The following is a 26863-nucleotide window of genomic DNA, read 5'->3' on the forward strand; positions in this document are numbered from 1 at the left end:
GATTCAAAGAAGCAAAACAGACAACAATCTGTGAGCTCATGGAGATGTTATTCCAACGAGGAGGGATGGGAACAGAGGCAGGCTGCACCCAGAGGTGTTTCTGGTGAAATGTCCACTCAGTCCCAGGGAGCTGGGGACTCCCGGCCTCCTCTGTTGAGGGTTTCTGGGTGGTTTCCTGTTTCAGCCCCACAGCCAGGGGAAATTTCTGCTTTTTGCTCTTCTGAGCTCTAGGTTGAGACACGCACACACTTGATGAGGGATTTTTTTTTTTGGTTAAAGGAAAGTTTTATGTCCTTGTGTGTACTTCTTCATAGATCCTGAAAACTCAGTTCAAATGTCACTTCCCATGAGAAACCTTGTCTGACCCCACCGCCCCCTCTTCTGTCCTCTCACGGCGTGAATCACCCTGCACTCAGTTGTCTGTCTGGTCCAGCTGTGTGCCTCCCCCAGCCCCTGGGTTCCTCTCTCTGCCTTACTGTCTTTGTACCTACCATAGGCCACCAGCATCTGGCAGAGAGAATGGGATGGACTGAATGACAAAACAGAAAACCGGGTGGAATACCTCCACCTTGCCTTTGGTCTGGGGTCCAGCACCACCACAATCTTTCTGAAACCCAGAGTGGGTCTATGACCACGTGATTCAAAGCAGCAATGAGTATAAACAATATTTTGAGATACTGATAGCAAAAAAAGCGTGGTATGAAAATCTCTGCTTTCAGCTAAACATCCCTAGTTTCAGCTAAAACTAAGGGATTACTGCCTGTGTTTATAATAGAAGAGAATGCTCAATTTCCATGAGAGGTTAGTGAGAATAAAGATATAAATTTTCCTATTCCATAGACCCTGTAAGTTCACAGATCCTTTGAAGGATCCACTTATGCATAATTAAGGTCCTCCATGCTAGAACTTTCATATTCCAGGTTGTACTTTGCCCTTTCACTTTGCAACCCCCCAGCCAGCTCAGATGCAAGGTTTTGTCACCTCCTAAACCTTGGGGTGGCCTGGAAGTCAGGTGCCCTCAGCTCCTGTGCTCTACCTGCATGGCATCCTCCAGCTGCAGACAGAACTCAGCCCTTTTCCTGCTCCCCCCACTGGACCCCACTTTTGCAAAAGGCATCAGATGCAGGGAATTACAGCAAACAAGCTAGGAGCCCAGCAGACAGTTCCTTCTCCCTAGGGGCCCTTCTTGGCTGCCCCACTGCTAGCATTTGCTTCCTTTTCTCTTTCTCCCTTCTCCCCAGCACTGCACAGTCTCTCTGGCTTCCCCTGTCTACATTTCCTTCCTCTTCTTTTCACTCCACAGACAAGTCAGCTCTGCCCCAGCCCTGACCAACCCAGCAACTCAGGTTCCCCACCCAACACAAGACTCTTCTTGGGCAGATAGTTCAACAATTGCAAGCTATTTGTCAAAATGTTATTTACCAAACACACTCAGAACTCAAGATTAACTTGGATGAATAAAATTTTCTCCATCCTATTATGGCAGGATCAAGTGTTCTTTGAAGAATCTTGCTTCTTTGGGATTTTTCCCCACTGATGTGTCCTTCTTGGAGCAAAGACATGATCTATATTTATCACTGTCGCTTCTGTTTCCTTAGCCATTGGCCACTGGCCATCGGTTTATTTCAGGTAATTAAGTGTAACCCAGACTCTACATTAAACACAAATACTTCATGACAAGTAGGTTTAGTCAACAAAGGCACGAATGAATTATCGTTAAGGATTCTATCAGTGTAGCTCACTGCATTGAACCTGACAGTTATCTCAATAGACACACACACACCACCACCACCACCACCATTTGACAAAGCTGGATCTTGCTGATAAACTCCTAGCAATCGAGGCACAGAAACCACATTCCTAACCCTCATCAGAGTCTATCAGAAACTCACACAAATCTGACATATAATAGTGACACATTAGAAAGAGGGGGTACCTGCAACCACCAGTCCTCTTCAACCTTGCAATGTGTGTCCTTGACAACATAGGAAAGTAAGACAAAGGGGCCTGAGGCTAAAATGAGGAAAAAAATTTACTGTCACTATTGCAGGTGATGTGATGAACCTAGAGAATCCAAGGCATCAAATGAAAAACTAAGGGGAGACTTTGCTAAGGCCGTTGGCACAAGATCAACACACACAGATCAATGGCATTCATATCCAGTGGTGTGTGCATTGTGAAAAATCACAGAATATAGCAAGTGTTGGTGAGAATGTAGAGAAATTGGATCCCTTTGCATTGCTGGTGAGACTGGAAAATGGTACAGACACTGTGAGATTCCTCAGAAAATTAAACAAAGAATTACCCAGAAATTCCAGTTCTGGATATATAGCCAAAGAAGTGAAAGCAGGGACCCAAGGAGATACTTGTACACTGGCTGTTTATAATGTCCACAGAAGCATTATTCACAATAGCCAAAAGGTCAAAGCAACCCAAGTGTCCATTGACAGATGAGTGTGTAAACAAAATGTGACATATATGTACAATGGACTACTATTCAGCCTTAGAAAGAAAGGAAATTCTGACACCAGCTACAACATGGGTGAACCCTGAAGACATTAGTTATGTGAAAGAAGCCAGACACAAAAGGACAAACATTGTATGAGGTCCCTAGAGCAGTCAAATTCATAAAGACAAAAAGTACAAGAGTGGTTGCTGAGGGCTGGAAGTAAGGGACTGGGGAATTATTGTTAAAGGGGACAGACCGTCTCTCTGGGAAGATGAGAAAGTCCTCGAGATGGATGGTGATAACAGTTGAACAACAATGTGAATGCATTTAACACCACAGAACTCTTCACTTAAAAATGGTCAAAATGGTCAATTTTTATGCTATATGTATTTTTCTACAATAAGAAAAAAGATGGTTTTCTGAATCACAAGACTATGATCACAAGAGTAACAGAATCTGTAATGTAACCAAGAATGAAACCACCGACCAGCCTGTTACACTCACCATAGCACCACAGGCTGCAGAACAGGCAAATCAATAAATGAAGCAAAGCTGAATGCAGAGTCCAGAACTCCCGGACACTCCACTTCTAATAATCTACCAGATTCTACAGAAAAAGTGGACACATGCATGGGCATATGGACGAGGAGGCTCACAGCAATGACATTTGCCAAAGCGAGCAATGTTGAGCACGACACATGTTCAGCTGTGTTAGAGAGGAGTCGGAGCTGTGAGCTCTGACATGCGATGGTCTTGGCGCTATCTTGAGAAGCAAGTTTTCCCAACATCTCAAGCATAATCTCATTTGTTTACAGACAAAATTACAACTATGTCGTTGCATATTTATCTAGAGAGACTGACGCATGGAAATGTGTCTAGAAGTATCCATATCAGAGTGTTGTTGTGATTCGTCCTGGGGGACTTTTCTTTTATGAATTTTCTATGAGAACGTATTCAGGTAGTACTTGTGATTTTTTTTTTCCCCTTTAATACAATAGGAAGAGTCAGTCTTCTCAGTCCTGTGACAAGCTGGACTTGTCCATCTGTCCACCGGGCCGTTTCGGTGGAGTCAGCATTAGGGCATCGGTGGAGGAGGTGAGGATAAGAGCTACACCTCCTGGCGGCCTTCCAGAAGGGGAGGCCTGCGGGGGGCTGTTGGGGGAGGACCAGGATTCCACCCCTAGACAGGCGGGTACGAGACCTTCCCTTCTGGCACAGCAGTCGGGTCGGTGTCTCTGGGTGCCCCATAACCTTTAGCACAGTCATCCTTGGCTTTGACTTTGGCTGTACATTGGAATCACGTGGGAGGACTGACAAGCTCCTGATCCTAATCTGCACCAGGGGATTCCCATTGCTTTGGTCCGGGGGTGGCCCTGGCCTTGGAGGTCATGCTGAGGGAGTCCATCTCTCTGAATTCGGGGCCCTTCTGTTCTCCCATTACAGCCCCCACAGTGTTATTCAGCCTGGCACTTCCCACCTATGCAAGAGATATTTGAAACCAAAAGAGAGGTTTTTTTGACATTTGACCTGACTGGTTTCTGCTCATCACTCTATCCCATTGAGATGTTTTGTTTTGTTTCGTTTTTTAACTTTTTTCACCTAGTGATTCTTTCCATGTCTCTGTCACTGTGATGGGACATCCTCTCTGTCTCCCAGGCACAGAAGCCTCCCCAGGGCCAACCTCCCTTTCAGTTGGGTTGTTGCAGGAAGGCATGGTTTCTGTATGACTGAAAATATCTTTCCTCTCCACTAATGAGGAACCAAGGCCCAGGAATACTCTATTCACAATAAAAAGAGACAAACTGCTGATATATGACGGCCACAACATGGACCTCAAAGTCATTATGTTCAGTGGAAGCAGCCAGATGCCAAAGGCCATTTATTGGATGATTCCATTGACATGAAACGTCCAGAACAGGATAAATCTATATGCAGAGAGAGCAGATTAGAAGTTGGCTGGGTCTGGGGTGGAACTGGGGGCATGACTGCAAATGGACCCAAGGGAACTTTTTGGGGTGTTGACCTGAAACCAATAAACTGCAGCTATTTCTCCAGCAAAGATGGGCTTATTTAGGATCAGAAGAGAATTACATTTCAGTGTCTGTAATCATGGTGAGCCACGTGCAAGTCCCCACACAGCAAAGGGAGGAGAACCCTTTTATAGAGGAGGAAAGGAAGTTGGAGGGCTGTAGTAAACAAAGAGCCCATGGCGCTTTTCACTGGCTGAAACCTTGCCAGGAAAGGAGTCTTTCCTCTTCCTGTTGGGCTCTGCTGTGGTCACAGGGTGTGAGAGCTCCCTCTGCCAGTTCACTGAAGTTTCTGTTCATTAATTTTTTATAGGGGTGATGGGAATGTTTGATTGTGGGGATGATTGCACAACTCTAAGTTTACTAAGAGTCATTGAATAACACTTACATGGTATATAAATTAGACTTCCATAAAGTGCACCAGGCTGGCTAGAGTTCAGCCCTCTTTCCAACAGTTATGACCACTGCTTGGGTGAAGGGTGCAGTGTATGATCTCAAACAGCTCAGCCTTGGCTCCCAAATCACACACCCAACTCAGCCAAACCAAAGCCCTAGGTCAATTGGACCCACCCACCTTTTTACACTGAGCCCTGTGGTCTCCCTCTGCACCCAGCCACCTTGGCAGAGGCCCCTTTTAACCTCTAGCCTTGGACAGGACTCCCCCTGAGGGCTGCGGGCTCTGCATCCCCCGCCACAGGTCAGCATGGCTGCCCAATTGGCCTCTGGCAGAGAGAGAGGTGCACCTGAGAAGCCTCTACGTCTTGTTCTCTGAGGGCGGCGGGAATCTGAGGGCACACCATTCAGTGGCTCACGTGCTGACTGGCTGGAACAAGGGAAACTGTAAACCCATTGTCATGGAGTGACAGAGGGAGAGAGCCACTCAGTCCTTGCTGATAGCTGGTCCCCTCCCTTCCGCACTCCCATGCATCCTCTCCCTTCTCCCCTGCACCCTCTCATCTCTCCTCCATCCTCCCCTCCCATCTCTCCTCCATCCTCCCCTCCCTCCCCACTCCCTCTTCCCATGTGTGATATACTGGGCACCATGACCTGTGCAGACACTGACTAGGAGGTGGGCATACAGCACTGAGCAAAACCAACTTGGACCTGTCTTCAGAGTTCACAGTTTATTGGGGGAGACAGACTAGCCTAATAATCACACAAATCAAAAGCTGACTCACACATAAGGTACTGGAAGGAAAGGCCCATCGGGCAACAAGGGGTCCTAATTCAGAGTGTCCTTGATAAGCACTCGGCCAACCAAGGAGATATTGAGGTGGGGGCTTGAAGGCTGAGGGCCCCGCTGATGGAGGTGCATCTGGGTGGAGTGAAAGGTGGTCAGTGAGTGGGCAGCGGGCAGAGGAGGAATCTGGCCCCTCCCTAAACCATCTCTGCCTCTTCCCACCAAAGTCAGCCACTAAGGAATCATACAACCCCAGTAAAAACAGAAGATGTGCAAATACAGTCTCAAGACACCTGCTCACATTCCTCTTCCCTCCTCTGCATTTACCTGGTCAAACGATGAATTGCAGCCTACGGGCTGTGGGCCGAGAAGGCGTTGCTGAGTTGTGACGAGGGTAGGACACACCTAATTGATGTTATGACACCGCTGGCAGGTCAGGGGTGAATGTTGTGGGAGGCCTTTTGAGCTGGATGGCCTCGGGAACTTAGGTCCAAGATGGGGTAGATCCCTTTCCTCCCAGGGGCTGTCCTGGCTGGAGCTGGAACATGGGGACTTGGGCCCTGGTGTTGATGGGCTGAGAAGAGGCTGGGGGAAGGGACCTCTGAAAAGCCCCACCAGGGCCCTAGATGTGGAGACAAGCAGGTGTTCGGAGCTCACTTCCTCCTCCCAGCCCACCCTCCCCTCCCCCCTCAGCCGGCCCCTTCTATTTATAGCGCTTCCTCTCCAGATCTCTGCACTTGAAAAGTGTCCTTGAAACACACAAAAAAGAGAAAAAAAAATTCTGAAAAATGTCAAACCACAGGTCTTTTCCCCACTCTTCTTTTTAAGTTTCTAGGTTTGTACTATTCCTGGTTGACCCTAAAGTAGACAGGGTCAAATGGGTGCCCTGAGTTTTAATGGTTCAGAAGGTGCAGGTTGCTGGGTCCTGGCTCCGGCAGCCCTCTGGGGACCAACTCAAGGGGCAAAGGACTTGAGGTCCTTTCTCACAGTGAAGTGTGGGGCCACAAACGTTGGGCCGCGTCGAGCCAGTGATTCTGACAAGATCAGCGGCAGCGATCTCAGACAGTGAGATGGAAGTTGGAAAATGTGCTGAACTGGAAGCCAGGATGTCATGGTCTAGTTCAAGCTGTGTTTAGAAACATCACTTACGTCTCGGAGCATACTTTCCACTCTATAAATTTAAAAAGTTGGACTAAACCTGTGTTTTACAAACTTTTTTGATCCAGAGCACACACACGCCCATGACAAAAGTGACATGAAATAGTATTTATGTTTCATGTGATGCATTCTTTTGTATTTTGTTCCATTTTTTAAAAAATTCTGATCATGACCCACTAAAATAATGTCAAAATCTGCTATAATGATTAAAATAGTAAATTTTGTTATATGTATTTTACCACAATAAAAACATTTAAAAACCCATTGTGATTTTTACAACAGTTGAAAAATACTCGATTATACAATATCTAAGTTCTCCTCCAATTATTATTTTTAAAATCTAATTGTGCAATCACAGAGAAAAAGTGCCTCTTTGCTAAAATGTTGATTAATTAAAAATTTTTTAGATAATTAAAAATGTTTTCTCCCTTGCTCTCTTTTTCTCTTCTAAATATCAACTAAGTATGGTAACCAACCAAAACTGAACCCAAGGGTACTCTGTGGTCTGGCAATTCCGCCCCAGCGAGTGCATATTCACCAGAAGACGTGCTCGGGAATGTTTGTAGCAGTGCTATCTGTAACAGCCTCAGCTGGATACAACTCAGCAGGAAACATGAAAATAAGTACTGATACATCCAAACAAAGGAACAGAGGCAGCAATGGAGTGAATAAACTACAACTAGTAATATGGGTGAGTTGCACCAAAACAATGTTGAGCAAAAGAAGCCAGAGCTGGAAGAACATATACCAGGTGATTCCACTTACATCAACTTCAAAACCAGGCAAAAATAATCTAGGGCAAAGTCACCTTGAGAGGTAGTGACTGGAAGAGGCTTCTGGGGTGCACAGAATGTTCTTTTTTTAAATTTAAGTGCTAGTACACAGGTGTGTTTTATAGAGGTTCAAAATGAGCCCCCTGCCCCATGTGTCACTTTTGCAATGAGGATTATTTTGAGCTAAAGGCAATCAGTACCCTGCGGGTTGTGGAGAAATTACTGCCCCTCCCCTAACTCCCCAGAAGAATTTAAATTGGGGATTTTTCCTAGAAAAAGATTTGTTATCAGAGAGAAATTTTACCTAAGTGGCCCCAACTGTATGTCAGGGAAAACACATCTAATTGCCCAACATCTGCTCTTCTCCTTATTGTCCTGTGAGTGACCCTCCTGTCCTTGGAGGCCCAAGGCCCTTATCCCATCCCTCAGCTCAGGACGGAATAGCGACCTCATTTTACCTTCCTGTCTCTGAACTTCTCATTTTGGGGGAGGTCCCATAAATATGGAACTAAATTTGATTTCCTCCTGTCAATTTTTGTTTTGGGAATGAGGGAATTAGGTTTGTTTGTTTGTTTGTTTAATGGAGGTACTGGGGATTGAAACCCAGGACCTCGTGCATTCTAGGCAAGAAGCTCTCTACCACTGAGCTATCCCTTGACCCCTTCTCATGTCAATTTAATTCTTAGACCAGCCAGAAGAACCTAGAAGGGTAGACGAAAGTTTTCTTCCTCCCTTAATGAAAATTGATTGAGTTTATGACTTGTGCCCTTTTTTGTTATAGGTATACATAACATATATGACATATGTTATATTTCAGCAAAAGCTTCCTAAAAGAACAATGAAACGTTGAGGAGATACTCCTTTGGGGGTCAACCTCTGCAACAAGCAAACTTTAGAAAGAAGAAGGCACACATTCATCCCGTACACACACATGCGCACACATTGATTCGTGGTGACCGGGGGAGGTGCCGTGCAGGGCCCCGGGAAGGACAGCGTCCCATCCTGCTGGCAGAGTGTGGGTCTAGGAGAAAGACTCACACAGCGATGACAGTGTCATCTAATTTTGTTGATTCTGCGCTTTTTCAGCTACAGGCTCATCAGTGAAGTTGACCTACAAAGAAGGGTTGCAGGTGGGAGTTGATCAGGGCTGAGGGTTGAGTGGAGCCCAGGGATCTCCCCAGCAGTTGCTTTTCTGACTAAATCTCTCCTGGGGGCATTTTCTCGTGAAATTTTTGCAAGCTGTCTTCCTCGCCTGGTCCACCCATTTGGCATTTCCCTTGCATTCTTGGTTAATGTGCAGCCACAGAGGCCTCGTTCCCACAGCCTGAAGCAAGGCAGGTTTTTTTCATGGATCACCAGCAGCGCCCAGCACAGCACCTTGAGCATGAAATGCGCTTAAATAACAACACTGACTGAAAGAAAGAAAAGAAGAAATAAATCAATTGAACTGCAGTTTCCTCCTGAAGGAAGAGCGCAGGGAGGAGAAAATACAGTTGTTTCCAGTTAACTGAGGGCTGGCTTGCATTCTTGGTGTGTGTTTCGGGGAGTGAGAGGCACCCCACCTTTTCCTTCTTGAAGAGCATTTGCTTGGGAGGCCAAAGGCTGGTCCAGGCTTCAGTGTCTTCTGTGGTCACCTGTGTGACTGCGGACGACTCCCATCACTTCGCCCGCCGGCCCAACTTCTTCACCTGCAAAGTGGGAGGACTGGGCAGGAGACTGTTGAGTTCCTGTCTGGGGACTCTACGAGGTCCGGGAAGACAGAGGGGGGTGGCTCCTCACCCCCAGCTGTCATCCCGTGTCCAGCACCACGTGGCTTTCAGTGACCTGGAGGTACCTCCACTTCCCGCTCAGACTAAAAGCTCCTGTGGGCGTGGATGTGTCATGGACTATGAGGTATCCCTGCTTCCGTGGCTAGCACGGGGTACAAAGTTGATGCTCAATGAATCCTTGTAAGAAGAAGGCTTCAGTGGAGGCAGGAAGACGAGCCAACTGGAGCTGAGAAAGATGGATTTGGAATAGCAGTACCTCACCCCGGTCCTGTGTTCAGTAATCATTTACCAAGCACCTCTTCCACATCAGGCCCTAGAGAGACTATGCGTGAGGGCTCGTCACTTCCCCCAATGGCCCACAATCCCACCGAAGGTTGTCATTATCAGACAGTGTACACGGATATAGAGATGTGTAAGGTGCGATGGGAGGTCAGAAGAGGAGCATATACATTAGGTGGTGGGTGGAGGCAGTCAGGGTAGGCTGCCTGGAGGAGATGGTGCCACAGCTGTCTTAAGCGAGGAAGTGTTGAGCAGATTTGACCAGGACTTGTGGGAGGGAGAAATGCATTCCAGGCAGAGAGAGCAGCAAACGCCGGGTCATGTAATTAGGATTGTGTCCCAAGAAAAAGCAGGGCCACTGCATTTTAGCAAACTCAGTCTTACAGTGGGACGGGGAATATAATGTGTGTTGGAGGGTTGAGACTGAGAGCCTGGACTGGGAATTGAGAAAGCTGTGGCTGTCTTCCTGGAGAGAGATGGCGAAACCTGGACCACAGCAGTAGCCCCAAGTAGGTTGTGGAGAAGATGGCACGGTGGATGGCAGGTTGAGGGAGAGCAAGGGAGGCGTGCGGGATGGCCTTGGGGTGTGCTTCTTGGAGATGGGCTGACCCAGGAGGTGGAGTAGATCTGAGGGCTTGAACATGTTGGCCTGATCCCAGAGTCCCAGGGAGTGGGCACGAGTCCTGGGTTGGAGAGACAGCCTACTTGGTGGTGCCATAGTCTTTGGTTCCCCCGGCGTTTCTCCCCCAGCACGTGGCAGGATCCTACCTCCCCCCCACCGAAGTGAGGTGTGGCCACGTGGCTGGTGTGGGTCAGTGAAATATGAGTGAAAGTGACACAAAAAGACACAGCTCCCCGCTCTTGCTTTCCCTTTGCTTCAGTGGCAGAAAGTATTTGGCAAATTGTTTCTCATCCTTGTCAGCGTTCAGAACAGGCCTCCCAAGATGGGCCACTTATGCATGAGGATTATTTTGAGCTAAAGGCAACTGAGACCCTGTGGGTTCAAGAGAAACTCCTGTCCTCCCTTAACCACTTCAATGAGTTGAAATTGGGGATTTTTTCCAGAAAAGAGTTATTATCAGAGATCAATTTTACCAAAGTGGCCCCATCTGTACATCAGGGAAAACACACCTAATTACCCAACATCTGCTTTTCTCCTTATCATCCGGTGAGCGCTCCTCCTGTCCTTGGAAGTCCCAGGCCCCTACCCTGTTCCTTAACTCAGGATGGATTACAGACCCCATTTTACCTTTCTGTCTCTGAACCTCTCATGTATGTGGGGCTCCTGCATGTAAGAATTAAAATGGGGTTTTCTCCTGTTAATGTCTCATGTCAGTGTAATTCTTAGACCAGTCAGAGTAACCCAGAAGGGAAGAGGGAAGTTTCTTTCCTCCTTACATCCTCACTGTTCATCTGCAAGAAACCTCCCTGACTACTCAGAACCGGGATGAGCATCTCCACGGTGGTCCCTGAATTCACTCTCTCTGCTGTGTCTGTCTCTCCACAGAGGCCTCACCTGCCTGCTTATCTGTCCACTTCACCAGGAGGAAGGGTTTGGTCACTTTTGTATCCCTAGATGGTTCTGAAATTCAGCATAATGTAGACATTCACTGTGGATGAGGGAGTAAATGTTATTCAAGTGTCTAGAAGTCTATCAATGATTAAAGGGGTTTGAAACAAATACATCTTTATCCACTCCCAATCCTTTTCCTCCTCCATCATTAGGAAAAAAAAAAAAAGATAAAAGGCATAACTCTACAGACCCCCCCCCCCTCCCCTGCCCCACCCCAGACGGTGGTTGTACCTGGAACTAAACCACACGGTGCTTCTCTGCTTACACTGGGGGCTAACGATGCTCACAGAACACAGACGAGCAAACCGCAGAGATGAGATAGGGGGGACGCCTCTGCTTTCCTTGGGCAGGCACAGATCACACCAGAAATCAGTGCCCTGTGAAGCTGCTTTAAGGGTAACACCCAGGGTGGTCGCCAAAGCTCAGATATCACCAGCCACAGCTGCAGTGGTGCCACCCACCCCAGGAATAGCAGCACTGAGTCTTCGTGTCCTTCAGATCTGAGTGACACTCTGCCCTGGCCACTGCCCTAACTTCCAGCCCCAGCTGCAACTTCCTTGTAACTGAACCGTTCAGAAGCGCCTGGATCTTTGATGCGATTGGCTGTGTGGTGTTAGACAAATCATTTAACTTCTCTAAGCCTCATTTTCCTCATCTGTAAGATGGGGATAATAACGCCTCTTTATGGATGAAGTGAGGCATAAATAAATACAACTAAGAGTGTCTGACGCAGAGTAGGCCCTCCATTAAGGCTGCCATTATCACGATTTCCTGGGCCTGATGAGCAGCAACTTCCCTGCTGTATTCAGGGCCAAGTGGAAGATGCCAAGTAAAGTACAAGGAAGGAAGCTGTCACGCAGCCTTGAGGAATCAGGACAGTCAGTGGGCCAGGGAGTCGCACCACTGGTCCAAATCCCAGCCTTTGGGGAACAATATTTGCTGAGTCATCATGTGTTTGGTGCTGATAGGAGGTGGGTGTAGGGATTAAAGGGCCCTGCATTGTGAGGAGAGCCCCGAAAAGGAACCAGGAGCCAAGGGTTCTGGTTCTGTCTTGATGGATATATCCAGGAGGCTTTGGGGAAAAAAACAATCTCATGCCCCAGTTTCCCCACTTGGAAGACAAGAATGTTAGACCGGATCAAGGATTCTCCGCCTTTTCTTGTGCCATGGAGCCCTCAGGTGAAACCTAAGGACCCTCCTCAGAGCAGTGGTTTAAGATGCATGTAGTACTTGGGAGCTTGGGTTTGCAGATTCTGTTACATACAAAATAGGTAAACAACAAGGGACTATTGTGTAGCACAGGGCACTATACTCAATGTCTTGTAATAACCTGCATGGAAAAAGAATATGAAAAGGAATATATATGTACATGTAAGGTGGGAAGCCCCATAAAAAGACTGGCAGGATCCCTGGGCAGGGCCGCTGCCCTCCTCTTAGCACCGTCCAGTTCCCTGGCCCAGAGGCTCTATCTCACTTTTTGCCTCTAAAGTGGCTAATTTACACCTAGAATTCTATTGGTTCCCTGAGCTCACTTCTGATTGGTTATTTCCTTCACTCCTGATTAGTTATTACTCTCACTTCTGATTGGTCCACTTCCCTAACTTCTGATTGGTCCATTTGTAGTATTTCATTTGCATGGAGCTCACTCCTGATTGGTCTATTTCTACAAAGCTTGTTCCTGGTTGGTCAACTTCTGTTGTACTTTATTTGCATATGATGTTGCAAAATGTAAAACTGACAGCCTATAAAAGGCCTGTGTAAACCTACAGACAGGGTCCAGAGCTTGAAGTGTTAAGTTTTCTGGGCCCACTGGTGTAATAAACCTGAGTTCTCCAACTCTCTGAGTGCTGCTTGGCCTCTCGCCCAGATCCAAGTTGTTGTAACACATTTTTCCGCAATACATGTATAACTGAATCATTATGCTGTACATCAGAAACTAACACAGCATGGTAAATCGAGTATACTTCAATTAAGGAAAAATAAGAGGCATGAAGTAAAATATATAAGACAACAAAAAACAACTCATGTTAAAAAACAGCTACCAAATGTTAAAAACTAGATTTTTAATATGATGTTCCTTATTAACTAATATCAACTGTAATTTCAAAGCAGTGAGGGGCTTCCGTTATATTTCAAGGTACTTGAGTCACCTGTCGTGGGCTGTGCAGGGAGCCATGATTCCTGTCAGTGACAGAGTCACAGGTTCATTTCATCCCACTGAGGCTGGCTGCCCATGTCCATTGCTGCAAAGCCACGTTGCAGTTACAGCTTAGTGAAAATAAAGAGGTAATTGTTTTCTCCTCCAGGTTCACAGGCCCCCTGAATTCTGGTCTCCCCGGACCAGGTGGTGTCTCCCTCCCACACCTTCCACTCTGGCATCCCGTTTAGATAACAGAGGTGCTGCGGTTCCTACCCCTGAGGAACTCATCAACTGGTTGAACTGAAACACTCTTGCTCAAGAAACCATTGGAGAGCAGCCCCAGACAATGTGAAGTCCAGTGCACAGTACAGGTGATAAGCACAGGCTGGTGGCCAGTGGGAGTTGCTACTTACACTTGGACAAGATCAGAAATAGGCAGGAGAGATGATAACTTCACAAGGGATCAGCCAGATTTCAGGCCAAGCACGTGCTAAGGGATTCACCGATGTGTTTTTATGAACACAAGGAGGGCCCACCTGTAGCTCCCAGTCGCATATACACATGAAGCGGACTAGAATATGCCACCTACATGTGCCAGTCTGGAATAAGGATTATTTTGAGCTGAAGGCAATTAAGAAAAATAGTAGAAACATAATTATCAGAGAAATGCAAATCAAAACTACAATGAAGTATCATCTCACCCTGGTTAGAATGACCATCATTAAAAAGTCCAAAAACAAACTAATAAATGCTGGAGAGGGTGTGGAGAAAAGGGAACCTTCCTACACTGTTGGTGGGAATGTAATTTGGTGCAGCCATTATGGAAAACAGTATGGAGATTCCTCAAAAAACTAAAAATAGACTCACCATATGATCCAGCAATCCTACTTCTAGGCATATATCCTGAGGGAACTCAAATTCAGAAAGATATATGCACCCCAATGTTCACAGCAGCACTATTTACAATAGCCAAGACAGGGAAGCAACCTAAATGCCCACTGACAGATGAATGGATAAAGATGTTGTATATATACACAATGGAATACTACTCAGCCACACAAAAGAATGAAATAATGCCATTCACAGCAACATAGATGGACCTAGAGATTAACATACCAAGTGAAGTCAGACAGAGAAAGACAAATATTCTATGGTATCACTTATATGTGGAATCTCAAAGAATGGCACAAATGAACTTTTTTATAAAATAGAAACAGACTCACAGACATAGAAAACAAACTTATGGTTACCAGGGAGAAAGCAGGGTAGGGAGGGATTAATTAGGAGTTTAGGATTTGCAGATACTAACTACTATATATAAAATAGATAAACAACAAGGTCCTACTGTTTAGCACAGGGAACTACATTCAATATCTCATAATAATCTATAATAATGAAGAATATGAAAAAGAATATACATATATGTCACTGACTCACTATGCTGTACATCAGAAACTAACACAACATTTTAATTAACTATTTTAAAAAATAACAGAAACAGAAGAAAAAAAAAATATCTCTGTCCTCTCTCTGGCTAAAAGCCGGACATAAATTTCCATTTGTAAGGGCATTTCACCCTCCATACGAGGAACACAGCAACGCATTCATCTGAGAGGACTCTAGACTCAGCCCAGAGCCAACAGAGGAATGTGCATAACAAACCTTACTAAACAGCCCTCGTCTTCCGTTTGGTTCCCTCTTACCTCCTCCCTGGATGCTCCACCCCCTGCCTTTTCCCCTGCCTTGTCAGTCTTCACTACTGACCGCTTTGTTAAAAAGCTGAATAAACGCAGGCCTATCCACTTTGGTTCTTCACTTCTTTTCCATGAAGTCTCCTGGGGCCACGTCAAAGTAAAAATTTTAACATCAAACAAGATGCATGAGCCTCTTCTCCTGTTAATCTGTCTTTTGTCAGTTTAATTGGCAGAGCCCCAGCCACTAACCCCAGGAGGGCAGAGGAAAAGAGTTTTTCGTCCCCTGCACACACACGGATGTATTTTTGGCTTGAAGCTGGCACTCAATACACACCTGTGAGTGAATCCTGAGGGAACGGTGCGTGGTGGTCTACAACTTCTTGCCCTCTGAGGCTTTCTAGGTCTCTCCTTTTAATGGGAGAATCCTAAATGTCTGGAGGACATCAAGGAAGATTCTCCCAGGCTTTTTGATCTGTGTGTAAGTCAGGCATCTCTGGAAGCCACACTAGTTCTTCCTTCGGGGCTGTGGGAGGGGAGTTTATGCTAAAATTTTCAGCTAAGACACGGCTTCTTTACCAAACTTCTCTCCAACAGATCTGGAGTGTTGGTGGACATCTTTTAGGGCCCGATCTCCACAAGGGAATAATCGGGTTCCACGGCATCGTCAGTGGGAGGCCAGTTGGGGGAGTGTGTTGACCCACATTCTAGACTGGGGAAAACTGCGGCACGTGGGATGCCACGTCAAGGACACACAGCTCCCGGGACCAATGTCTCCGGCCAGGCTGGAGAGCAGGCAGCTGACTGAAGTGCCTTCTCTCAGTGTTCAGAGAGCCCTCGCAAGGAAGCACACACTCCCCGCCCTGGGACAATTTAGGACTGAGGCGCGGTAATCCCAGGATGGGCTTGATGCCTCATGTCGGCCAGCCATGTGGTAGGGGAAGCGTCTCCGGCACATGAGCAGAAGGGCCGACTGGGGGACACCCTGGTTTCATTTGTCACCCCGCCCGTCCAGTCCCTGCCAAGTGCAGCTCCTGGGAGCACAGCCCATCAGGGCTGAAGATGGGTTTTCAAGCTCCATTAAAGCACCTTGCCTGGATGACACCCAAGAAGTCCCGAGCCAGCCAAGTCTCTCCTCACTTTCCTGCCCAGCCTGAGCACGTCAGGTCCCCAGAAGCCACTTCTTGTTTATTTTGCTCATTGCCCCCCGTTGGGGGGAGATGCCAACTGCTTTTGAAGTTCCTGACCCTGGTGGCTTGAGAGTCACATGGTCTAAATCCCAGCCTGTGGGGGGCACAGAAATGGAACAGAAGGGAAACTGGCTCCTAAAGCAACTTTCCTCCTTGGGGGATGGGGGGACAAGCCGGGGCGGGCAGGCCTGTGGCTCAGTGAGCTCGTCCTGTGGCAGGAAGATCACCTTGGCTGATACCTTGGTGTTTTTTTTCTTTTTTTCTTTTTTTTTTTTTCCAGCAGGGCTGGGTGAAGGGAAGAAGAGTGTGAAGTCTAGTGTGGTGAACTGATTCAACTTCTGCAGAGGGGAGGGTGCTGGGGGCACCTTCCATGCTCCAGGGCCACCTGAGGAGGCTGCGGTCGCCGGACGAGGCTCTGCTGGACTCCCAGTGCATCACCCTTGGTGGGTGAGGTAAGTGGCCCAGAGGTGAGTCTTTTCAGGCAGGAGAAGGGTGTGCCTAGCGGGGCTCGGGGAGAAAGACTCAGATTGTACTGCTCTTTGCACATCCTCTCTTTCTGCTTCTGTTGGCAGAGGGCAGAGCATCCTTACCTGACCTCAGCCCACCAGCCGGGACCTCTGCCCGTCCTGACAGGGCAGAAGGACAGGTCGGGCCAGAAGGACCAAAGGTCAGCGTCACATCACTGAGCAAAACTGCCTGATGGGCCCTGGCTGCCTTCACTGGTTCAGACCTCGTGGCGTACATAACCTTTGGAGCCCTCTGGAAGCCCTGGTGATCATTCATTCTCCCCTACATGGCTGCACTAACTGGTAGCCCCCTAACAGGACCACACCTTGCCCTCCACAATCACAGCTGGGTGAGTCTCAAAAGGCAAATACTCTTGTGAGCTGGAAATGCATCGGTAACTTCCTATTAGGACATAAAAGACTTCAGGGGAGGGAAAATGTCCCTTCTTCCCTCTGGCTTCTTTGGCTGGCCCACTTGTTACAGCAGCAAGAGACAGATTCACAGGAGAAAAACAGACAAAAGCTTAAAAACACGTGTCCATGGGAGAGAGCCAGGAAAACTGAGTAACTTGCTCAAATGACCAAAACCACCACCTTAAAGATATTTTCTTCAGCTAAAGACCACAGAAGATGTTGGGGGTGGGGGAGCCAGTTATGGGAGGTGATCAGGAAAAGCACAGTAAACAAGGGTAATTATGCAGACTTCAGTCGGTGCCTTCTGCATTGACTAGAGTTTCTAGAGACTGAGTCATGCCCCTCTTCCTGGTAGGGGGAGATATCCTTCCAAACATAAATGTCCGTTACGAAGAGTAACTTTGACTTGGTTTTCAGAGCTTCTCCTGTGCCTGCAGTTTCTTAAAAATAAACAGCTTAAAACAATCCTTAGGCCAAACAGGCATATTTTGGAGTGGCAAATTCTGTTCCCCTACAAGACAAATGGAGGGTCATTTCCCAAGAGCAGAGTGGAATGGGTTGGAGAAATGGGATACTTTGTGCTCGTGGGGGAGAAACCGTGGGGGGTGGGGGACAGGGTGATGGGTGCAGAAAGGGCGGAGGAGCACACCTTCGGGCAGGTGTGGGCAGAGCCCACAGCACACAGGCCAGCTGACCGGTCAGGAGCTGGGCAGTTAGTGCCCGTGGTGGGGAAGGGCTGCATCCACATTAATAAGCCAAGGATGCGCTGGGGGGACAGGCCATCAGGTCCGAAGCGTGAGGGCCCCCAGAGCAGCTCCTAGACTCACAGCTGTGACAGCTCCCACCCTCCACTCCTTGGGGTGTAGGTGTAACCTCTTTGTGAGTGCCCTGGGGAGGGGGGACGACGGGGCTCCTAGTTGCATCCAGAACACTTGTTTTGTGCACAATACCCAAAAAGGAAGAAGACTAGAAGAGATCTGTGGGGCCCAGCATTACCGAAGTGGCAGGGCAGAGCCAAGGAGTGTGGGTCACGGGGAGAAGGTACCAGTGTTGTCAGGCACCGCATGAGCACGGGGTTGGGGGGGGGTGGATGCTGCAGAGGCTGGAGGTTCTGGGAAGGAGGTGGTGGTTGGCAGGGCCTCTGGTTGTGCCTGGTGCCCTGCACTGTGGGTTTGTGTGTGGTGAGTCCTGGGGAGGAGGCCCAGAAAAGTCAGAAGAGGGGATGCTTGCCAGGGGGAGGGTCTCTTTAGAAACCAGTCCCTTCCCTGTGCCCAGTGACTCCTGAGCCGACAGGGAAAGGGGCACACAATGTTCCAACAGATGTCAAATCACTGCCCTGTGACTGGAAAAGTGATTCTAGCAGCTGAGTTGACCTGTGGCTGAGACCATCCTGACCTAAACCGGCTGCTTGAGACGCCCTCTGCCTCCTACTCGGGGGCACAGAAGCCCCTCCCCACGGCCCCACCTCAGTGCAGCCTGAGGACCAGGTTGTTCAGAGCAGGCAGGAGACCGACTGGGGGCTGTTTCTACAAAGTCTCTGAGCAGATTCACATCTCGGGGCTCAGAGACTCAGAGTCTAGGGCTGCATGGAGGACCATGGTCAAAGCCCCAGGGTGGGGTCGGGGTGTGAAGGGAGCCGCTCCTTCCTCTGCAGAGTCAGCCCCTCCCTAACCCCTGAGCTGGGCAAAGAGCCCCTTCCTGCCCAGTTTTCATTAGCTGTCCCCCCACCTTCCTTTCCTGGAAGCAGCTCAGGGACTGGCGGTGGGGACAGGTGAGACCTGCTTTTCCATTTCTGTCCTCAGGCCCTGGCAAGGGCGGCTTCTCCAGTGCAATTCAAGGGGCACGGGCTTTTTATGTACCTAAGGGCTTGGGGTGCCAGAAAAACAGTCTGCTTGCATAAGCCCAATTTAATAGAAAGAATAATAAAAAAGAAAACAGCAGAAGGGGGATTGCATGCGTTTTAACATGTTTATTACTTACTGGTGCTTTACCAGTCAAGCTTAGAAGAAAGAAATGTATAAACAGTACTAGTAACACCTCCATTTAGCAGTTTTCACTTGCACAGCTTATCTATTCAGTTGGAAGGAAGCCTTCAGATGGTAAAGATTTGGTTCTTTCTCATCTCCTGAATATAACCAGCAGCTGGCGCAGCTCCTGGAAATTTCATGATTACGCCTAGGCTGAAATGAGGCACAACGACAGCAGGCTCCCTGCCAGCCAGTTCCAAACTGGCAAAGGAGAGGACAGCTGTGTCCTGACTCAAGTGAGGCCATGGGGCTCATGGAGCTGGTGCCCTTCAGGCCAGCACCTGACTACAGAAGTTCGCCACCTGGATCTCAGGTCCTGCGTCTGTGAGCTACTGTGGCCCTTGGATAAACCACACACCGGATGTACACCTCAGTGCTCACATGTGCACCACGTGGACAGCCACTCAGGCCTCACCTGCTGCACAAAGAGCCTTGGGTAGGCCCACCCCAGCTCTCTTGTCTCTTTGTGTGGAAACTGAAGGTCAAAGGATGATCAGAATGCAGATGGTAGAAATGGAGGTGTGTAGAGCAAAGGCAGGGCTAGTTTAGCAGACCGGGAAAATGGGCTGGAAAGAGGAAAACATAGACATTTTTGACAGACAACCCAGTAGAAAAAGGGACAAAATCTTTATATACCATAAAGAAGATATATAAATGATCAATAAACCTGTGAGAAGGTGCTTGACGTCAGTAGTCATTAGCCAAATACCAACTGAAACCACAAGAAGATACCCTGCACACCCAACAAAACAGTTCACCCGAAAAAGACTGACCATGCCCAGTGTCCGCGAGGACGAGGCGCCCTGGGGACTCCCGTACACTCTTGGAGTATGAAGAGTGGCTACTTTGGCAAACTGTTTTTCAGGACTACTAAAACAGAGTGTGCAGAACCTGTGACTTGCCAGCCTCACTCCTGGCTAGATCCTCGGCCAAATGTATACTTATGAGCCACCAAAGACACGTGGAAGAATGTGCAGAGCTGAATTTGATATAACGGAAACATTCATCAACAGTAGGATGGATATAGATGGTGATGCATTCATACAAGGAACTATCCCACAGCAACGAGAAGGAACAAACCACAACTACACCCCACAGCACGAGTGAATCTCACAGACTAATGCTGACTCAATGAAGCTGTGCACGTAAGGGTACATACACACATAGTGCTCGATTTCATTGACTTTGTTTCAGAAGCAGGCATACTGACTCGTGATTTTAGAAGTTGGAGATTGATTACCCTGGCGTAGAGGTAGAGCTTGGGGTGGGCAAAGGAGAATTTCTTGGGGGAGCTAGTGAGGTGTTTCCTAATCTGGGTGCTAATCACACAGATGTGTTCACTTTTTGAAAATTGTCAAGCTGCCCTTTTATGATTTGTGTGCATTTTTGCACGTATGTGTTAAGAATTTTAAAAGGCTGCAAATTCTTTGACGTTCCTCCAATTGAGAGGTGGGGGCTGTGTCCCCTCCTCTCGATTCTGGGTGAGCTTGTGACTCACTTGTAACGGACTGTGAAAGTGATGATGCCACATTTCTGAGGCCAGGTTGGAAAAGGTGATGGAGTGTTTTCAAATATAGCATTAATAGGAAACTAGGGGTTCAGTAAGGCCAACAGGTCAGGAGACAATTGTCATTGAAAAAGAGACCTTATTACTTATAGACCCAAAGAAGAGGGGCAACACCACATCACAGGGGTCACAGGGGGCAGTCGTGGGGTCAGTCAGGAGACAGAAGGAGAGAAGCAAAATGTGGGCAAGAGCCTTACTGTGGTTTCTATGAGAAGGAACAGGCAAGACAGGGTAAGCAGGCTTAGGACTGGCCAGTTTGAACCTCCTCCGGGAGCTCTGGGACACAGGGGCTGCCCCTGGTACCCGGCCCCAGGGTGGCTCGGGCAGGTAGGTAGGAGTGGTTGGGATGCGACTCTGGAATGGTTGGTTTGCGTTTGAAAAGTGCACTCAAGTAACTGGCTAACCCAAGTAGGGGCAGTCCCTCCAGGGTCAGCCAGGCCCCAAGATGTCACAGCATCAGAATATAGAGAATAAAAAACTAAGAGCCTCTACCTAATTTCTGGGACACTTTCTTTTAGAGCCTCAAGCTGCTGTGTAAGAACAGAGTTACGTTCAGGCCGCCATATTGTGAGGAAGCCCCCATCTCATGAGCAACCCCATGCAGGTGCCTTAGTTGACAGCCTCAGTGGAGGCTCCAGCCAAAAACCACAAACCACAACTCGTCTGACTGAAGTCACCTCCAGATGGTCCCAGCCTCTGCCACTGAGTAACCCGCAACTGTTGATTCTTCCCGGCTGAGGCTCCCAACATTGGAGAACAGACAAAAGCCATTCCCACTGTGTTCCGTTCAAAATCTGACTGTAAACATAATAAAGTATATTTTCAGCTGCTAAGGGGGGAGGTGTAATTTGTTACACAGCAACAGTAACTGGAACAGTATGTCACTCTTCAAGATAAAGTTTCCTTAAAAAGAAATGTTTCTCATGTGCATGTTGCTTCAGCAAATTATTATTATTATATAGGGGTGTAACCCCACAGATGCAATATTACATCTTAATTTTTTTGTCTCCCCAAGGACCTCTATGACATGGCTTCCAGCACGGCTGGTCCAAACAGGCTCATCCACCATGCCAACTCCTGCCTTCCTCACCACCTACCCCGGGCGGCCAGCGTGACGCTCTCTCTGTTCTACATGGCCCTGTTGGTCTTCAGCGCTCTGGGAAACATCCTTGCCCTTTTCCTTGTCTATCAAAAGGGCAAGAAGATCAACTCAACAGGTGTCTACCTGGTCCACTTGGCAGCGTCCGACCTCCTCTTCACCCTGGTCCTGCCCGGAAAGATCACCTATTACACACTGGACTTCAACTGGCCTTTCGGTGAAGGGCTCTGCAGGCTGATGGCATTCATGTTCTACGTGAACACCCACTCGGGCATCTACCTGATGACGTGCGTGAGCGTAGACCGTTACCTGGCTGTGGTCCGCACCCACCAGTGGCCCCAGCTCCGCGAGGCCGGGAGGGCCAGGCTGGTCTGTGTGGCTGTCTGGGCCCTGGCATCTCTGCAGACGGTGCCCCTGCTCTTGATCCCTTTGACCAAGCTGGTGGCCGGCAGGCTGACCTGCATGGAGTACGACAGTGTGGAGCCGGTGCTCAGGCTGCCCGTCATGATCCTGCTGATCTCTGCCCTGAGCTTCTGCGGGCCGGTGGGCATCATTCTCTTCTGCTACGTGAAGATCACCCTGAAGTTGTGCAGGGAAGCCCGAGACAACCCTCTGACGAGCAGGAAGGGGCACCACCGCAGGGCCTGCCTGCTCACCCTGGTGGTGCTGGTGGCTGTGGTTGCGTGTTTCATCCCCTACCACCTCAACGTCATCCAGTTCATGGTGAGACGGATGCTCCGCCCGCCAACCTGCCCCGAGCAGAGGGCTTTCAAACTGTCCCTTCAGCTCACCGTGTGCCTCATGAACATGAACTGCAGCATTGACCCCATCATCTACTTCTTTGCGTCTACACGTTACAGAAATTGGCTCCTCGGCGTTTTGAAACGCAAAGCGTCAGCATCCTCCTCCTCTTCCTGCCCGGGAAGAGCTTCCTCAGAAACACAAAGTATCAACCAGACTGGAGGCTCTGCACCCTTAGAGGAGAATGAGGTCTGACGGATCATGCGCTTTAAGACTGAGTCTCGGTTGGGGGCCTAAAGTTAATACAGTTTGGGGAGTGGTTTCTTTAGGAAAAAGAATACAAAACAATAGATGCAAAATTAGGTGTGGGGTCTTGGATGGTGAGTGAGGAGCCCTAAGGTTTGCGTTGGCTTCAAGGTGAATCCACCTTTAATGTATCCTAGTAAACACCACTGCATCCTTGGCCTCCGGTCTTCCATTTCTTCCCGGAAAAAGAGTATTTTCACAGCAAATGCAGACAAGACCAAAAGAATCGTTGGCTGAGTCCTAGACCCACCATTTAGACAAGGTTTCCAATTTGGGGAGGCAAATTGTTGCAAAGAGTAAAAGTACCCCTCCCCCAAAACAAACTTTCTAAAAGTTGAGAGTTAACATTTACAAAAACGCCAAGGCTTTCCTAAGAAAGTAAAAAAAAATGCAGGGAGGATGCTCTCCAAGCTATTGTTCTGGCCGCCTCTTCTGTTGGGGAGTGGGAGTGAGGGACTGGGTATTTAGTTTCTAGGAAGAGTCTGAGTGGTGCAGGGAGGACGCGTGGCCGTATGACGTGTGTAAGTGTGCTGAAACCCTTCCCTGGACCCTTCCCCGGCCACTCTCATGGGAGCCCGCAGTCTGTGTCCACACTGGGCCGGGTGGAAAGCTCGCACCCCTACCCTGCCCGCACTAACCCAGCCCTTATCAGAGCACACAGGGGTGGTGGGAAGGGACCTGGCCAGTCCACAGTGTGCAGGGGCTCGAGGACCAGCGCTGCCCTCACCACCAGAGGCCTCCTCCTGGGGAGGGGCCAGGGCTGCTGACCTAACTCCGGACGTTATACAGTCTTCTTGACCGTCCTCACAGGCGGTTCTCATCACCTACCTGTCTGCCTTGCACGCCAGGCTCCTCGGATCCAAAGCTGCTTGGGGCTGGTTTGTGCTGAGCACGTGGAAGTAGGAAGGAGGAAGTCGCATCTGGAGGGCATCTGGGAACAAAACAGCACCAGGAAAGAGGACGAGATCAGGAGCTCCAGCAGGAAGCAGCAACAATGGGTGGGCGAGAGCACAGAGCCGAGGGCCCTCTGGTTTCCTGCACGCAGCTGCAGGAGGAGGGGAATGGCTCTCTCTCCAGGCTAGGTGACGATGGGTGTGATTTACAAACAGGAAAACCTGAGTTCTGAGGCTGAACCAGCCGGGGATGCCCCAGGCTCTGAGCATGGACTCCTGAGCTCAGGAGGTCAGCAGGGGAAGCGTCCTGCTGAAGATTCATGTCCACGCCTGAGCCTCATTGTCCTTGTCTGTAAAAACAGAGACTATAATATCTACCACATGGGGTTACTGTGTTGCGGGGGGTGGGGGGTGGTCCATGAATCAACACATGTGTAAATCATTTAAAACTAAAGCAATCATTTAAATGAAAACTGACTGTGGCCTCTGAAGTTTTCTGAGTGGGCTGGCACAACTCATATCAGCAGGGATATACATCTCATTATTACCAGGCCCCTAGGGCAGTGGTTCTCAAAGTGTGGTCCCCACACCAGCAGTGTCAGCACCACCTGGAGACTTGTTAGAAATGCACATTCTCAGGCTGCGCCCCAGACCTGCTGGGCCGGCGCTCTGGGTCTTACCAAGCCCCTGGGGTGGTCCCACTGCCCGCTCAGACTTGAGAACCACTGGCCCTCCTTAGAGACTCTTGTCGGCCTCTCTCTTGCCCACGGTATGAGTTTGCTGGGGCTGCTGTAATAAAGCACCACCAGCCGAGGGGGGCTGCAGAGGGATTCGAGGAGGTGAGCTGCCCAGCTGGAAGAATGCGCGAGAAGCCGACGGGGGGCGAAACGCACTTCATTACAGTACAAGTGGGTGGCGCGCGGCGGGCAGCGGGCGGCGGAGCTTAGCACCTTCTTCTAGTGCAACCAGGTGGCGCACCCGCGTGGCGCACTTGTCCTGCTTCTATCTGTTCTGCCCGCACGTGTGCATTGTTTCTTTGTCCATCCTACTTACAGAATGCTACTAGCGCATGCGTACCTTTACGTCTTTGTTTATAAGGCCTACATAACTGGCGCGTGCGTACATTTACCTGTTACCAGGTGTAAGCTATTGTGAACCTTGGCCTGAGCCCCACGGCCTAGTCACTTAAGGCTGCCACAAGCACCATCAACTGGGTGACTTGAACAACAAAAAACACATTCTCTCACAGTTATGGAAGCTAAAAGTTCAAAATCAAGGTATCGGTAGAGCTGCTTCCATCCAAGACTGTGAGAGAGAATCTGTTCCAGGCTCTCCCAGCTTGTGGCAATTTGGTGGCAGTTGCTGGTGTCCTTGGCTTGTGAAGCATCACCCCATCTCTGCCTCCATCCTCACACGGGCTTCTCCCTGTGTGTCAGTCTTCACGTGGCATTGTCTTCTCCTAAGGACACCAGCCATCTGGGATCAGGCCCACCTACAGACCTCATCTTAACTTGATTACACCTGCAAAGACCCTGTTTCCAATTAAGGTCATAATTATAGGCACCTGGGGTTGGGACTTCATCCTATCATTTTTGGGGACCAAAATCCAACTTCTAACACCCACCCTTTTCTGAACACCCCTCTTTCCAGACACTCTTCTCCGAGTCTCATCCCATCCCTGACCACATCAGAGCCCCAGCACCAAGGTAGGAGTAACAGGGGTCTGTATTAAACACAGTTGGTCAAAACCAAAAAGGTGAACTCTAATGGTTTGTTTTTCAGACTCATGTCAAAATGGAAGCATCAGAGTGACCCCTGAGGGGGTCTCCTCACCCTGTGTGTGGGAGCTTAGTCTGGGGGAAGGTATGGGGCCCAGGCGGCCTTGCAGGGCCAGGCTCTGTAACGAGGTCCCCGAGTCCCACTCCCTCCGTGTGGACAACCAGCTGTGGTGTCAGGGAGAGTCTACCCTTGGGGGGAGGTCTCGTGATAACTTCTAAGAATTTTAATCACTTGACATTTTAAGGAGGAAGAACAGAGAGTTTCATAAATCAAGTTCGTAGATACCCAAATGTTCCTACGGGCTCTCTGCTCTCTCCAGAAAGCACTTCCCGCTGAGAATCACAGCTTCCTTGGCATCGCCACACACCGCAAGGTAACCACTGTCCAGCTTTCACTACAGTTTTTTTCTCATTCGGCCAAGTGATTGCGTACAGGACAGACAAGGAGGTGGAGGAGGCGTGTGTGAGGCTTGTGGGCAGCCAGGCTCAGGGAGGAGCCGTGCCACCTGCGGGGATCGCAACCCTGGAGGTCAGGTCACACCTCAGGTTACACAAATCCCTCATGACACGGATGCCCTGGTTCCTCTGTAATTGTCAAGATCTGTGGTCTACATCACCTTTCAGCACCCACATTCTCTGACTCCAAGAAGCCCTGGTCTGGGCTCTGTTGCCCTAGTAGCTCTGCAGTGGGACAGGCAGCAGGAGGTGGCCCGTCCCAGGGGGGCGAGGAGCCCGGTGTGTGTGTTCCTATGCCTAATGCTGACCCCTGATGGTACTCCCTTCGGTCAGTTGCATGTAAAGGGTGAAGTGCTAGAAGCTGACGGAGGTGGGATGTTACCAGTCCCAGTAACACTCACTAGCTCAGTCTGCAAGCACCAAGGGCTGCTCACCTGACAGCAGGAGGGAGCAGGGAGTGAGGACAGGGGCTGCGGAAAGGACAGGCTGGGGGCACCCTGCTGCTGTCATAATTTACATTTTGTCTTGGGGCCAGTTTCCTCTTCGCATTCACTTCTTCATTAATTCATACATTTATCAAGTAGGTGGGGCTGGAGGGGTGCCTTCCGGACGGGGACCCACAGGACGTGGGTTCCAGGCCTGCTGGGCCCCAGGCAGCTTCGGTGAGTCACAGGCAGTTCCAGAACCCGGCTTCCAGTGCAAAAGGAAGACATTAGCCAAGACGAGGACTGATCCCTTTCAGCTGTGTGATTTCTGTGCGAGCCCAGTGAGTATCTTTAGCTGTTTTCTTTCTGTGTTCGGTGAAGGTGGCTTGGTCCAATCACCTGTTTCGCCTCTGGCTGGCATC

At 49.1% G+C, this 26863-nt stretch overlaps 1 protein-coding gene across 1 annotated transcript; it reads left to right on the top strand.

The window, feature by feature from the left end:
* Positions 1-21755: 21755 nt before the first annotated feature.
* Positions 21756-23207, top strand: LOC102510673 (G-protein coupled receptor 183). The gene is made up of 2 exons (XM_032496026.1): positions 21756-22250; positions 22605-23207. Exons 1-2 carry the CDS (start codon positions 21771-21773, stop codon positions 22836-22838), a joined length of 714 nt encoding a protein of 237 aa, XP_032351917.1. The 5' UTR covers positions 21756-21770; the 3' UTR covers positions 22839-23207.
* Positions 23208-26863: the final 3656 nt, after the last annotated feature.

The sequence above is a fragment of the Camelus ferus genome, chromosome 14 (assembly GCF_009834535.1).
Source record: "Camelus ferus isolate YT-003-E chromosome 14, BCGSAC_Cfer_1.0, whole genome shotgun sequence".
In the NCBI taxonomy this organism is placed as follows: domain Eukaryota; kingdom Metazoa; phylum Chordata; class Mammalia; order Artiodactyla; family Camelidae; genus Camelus; species Camelus ferus.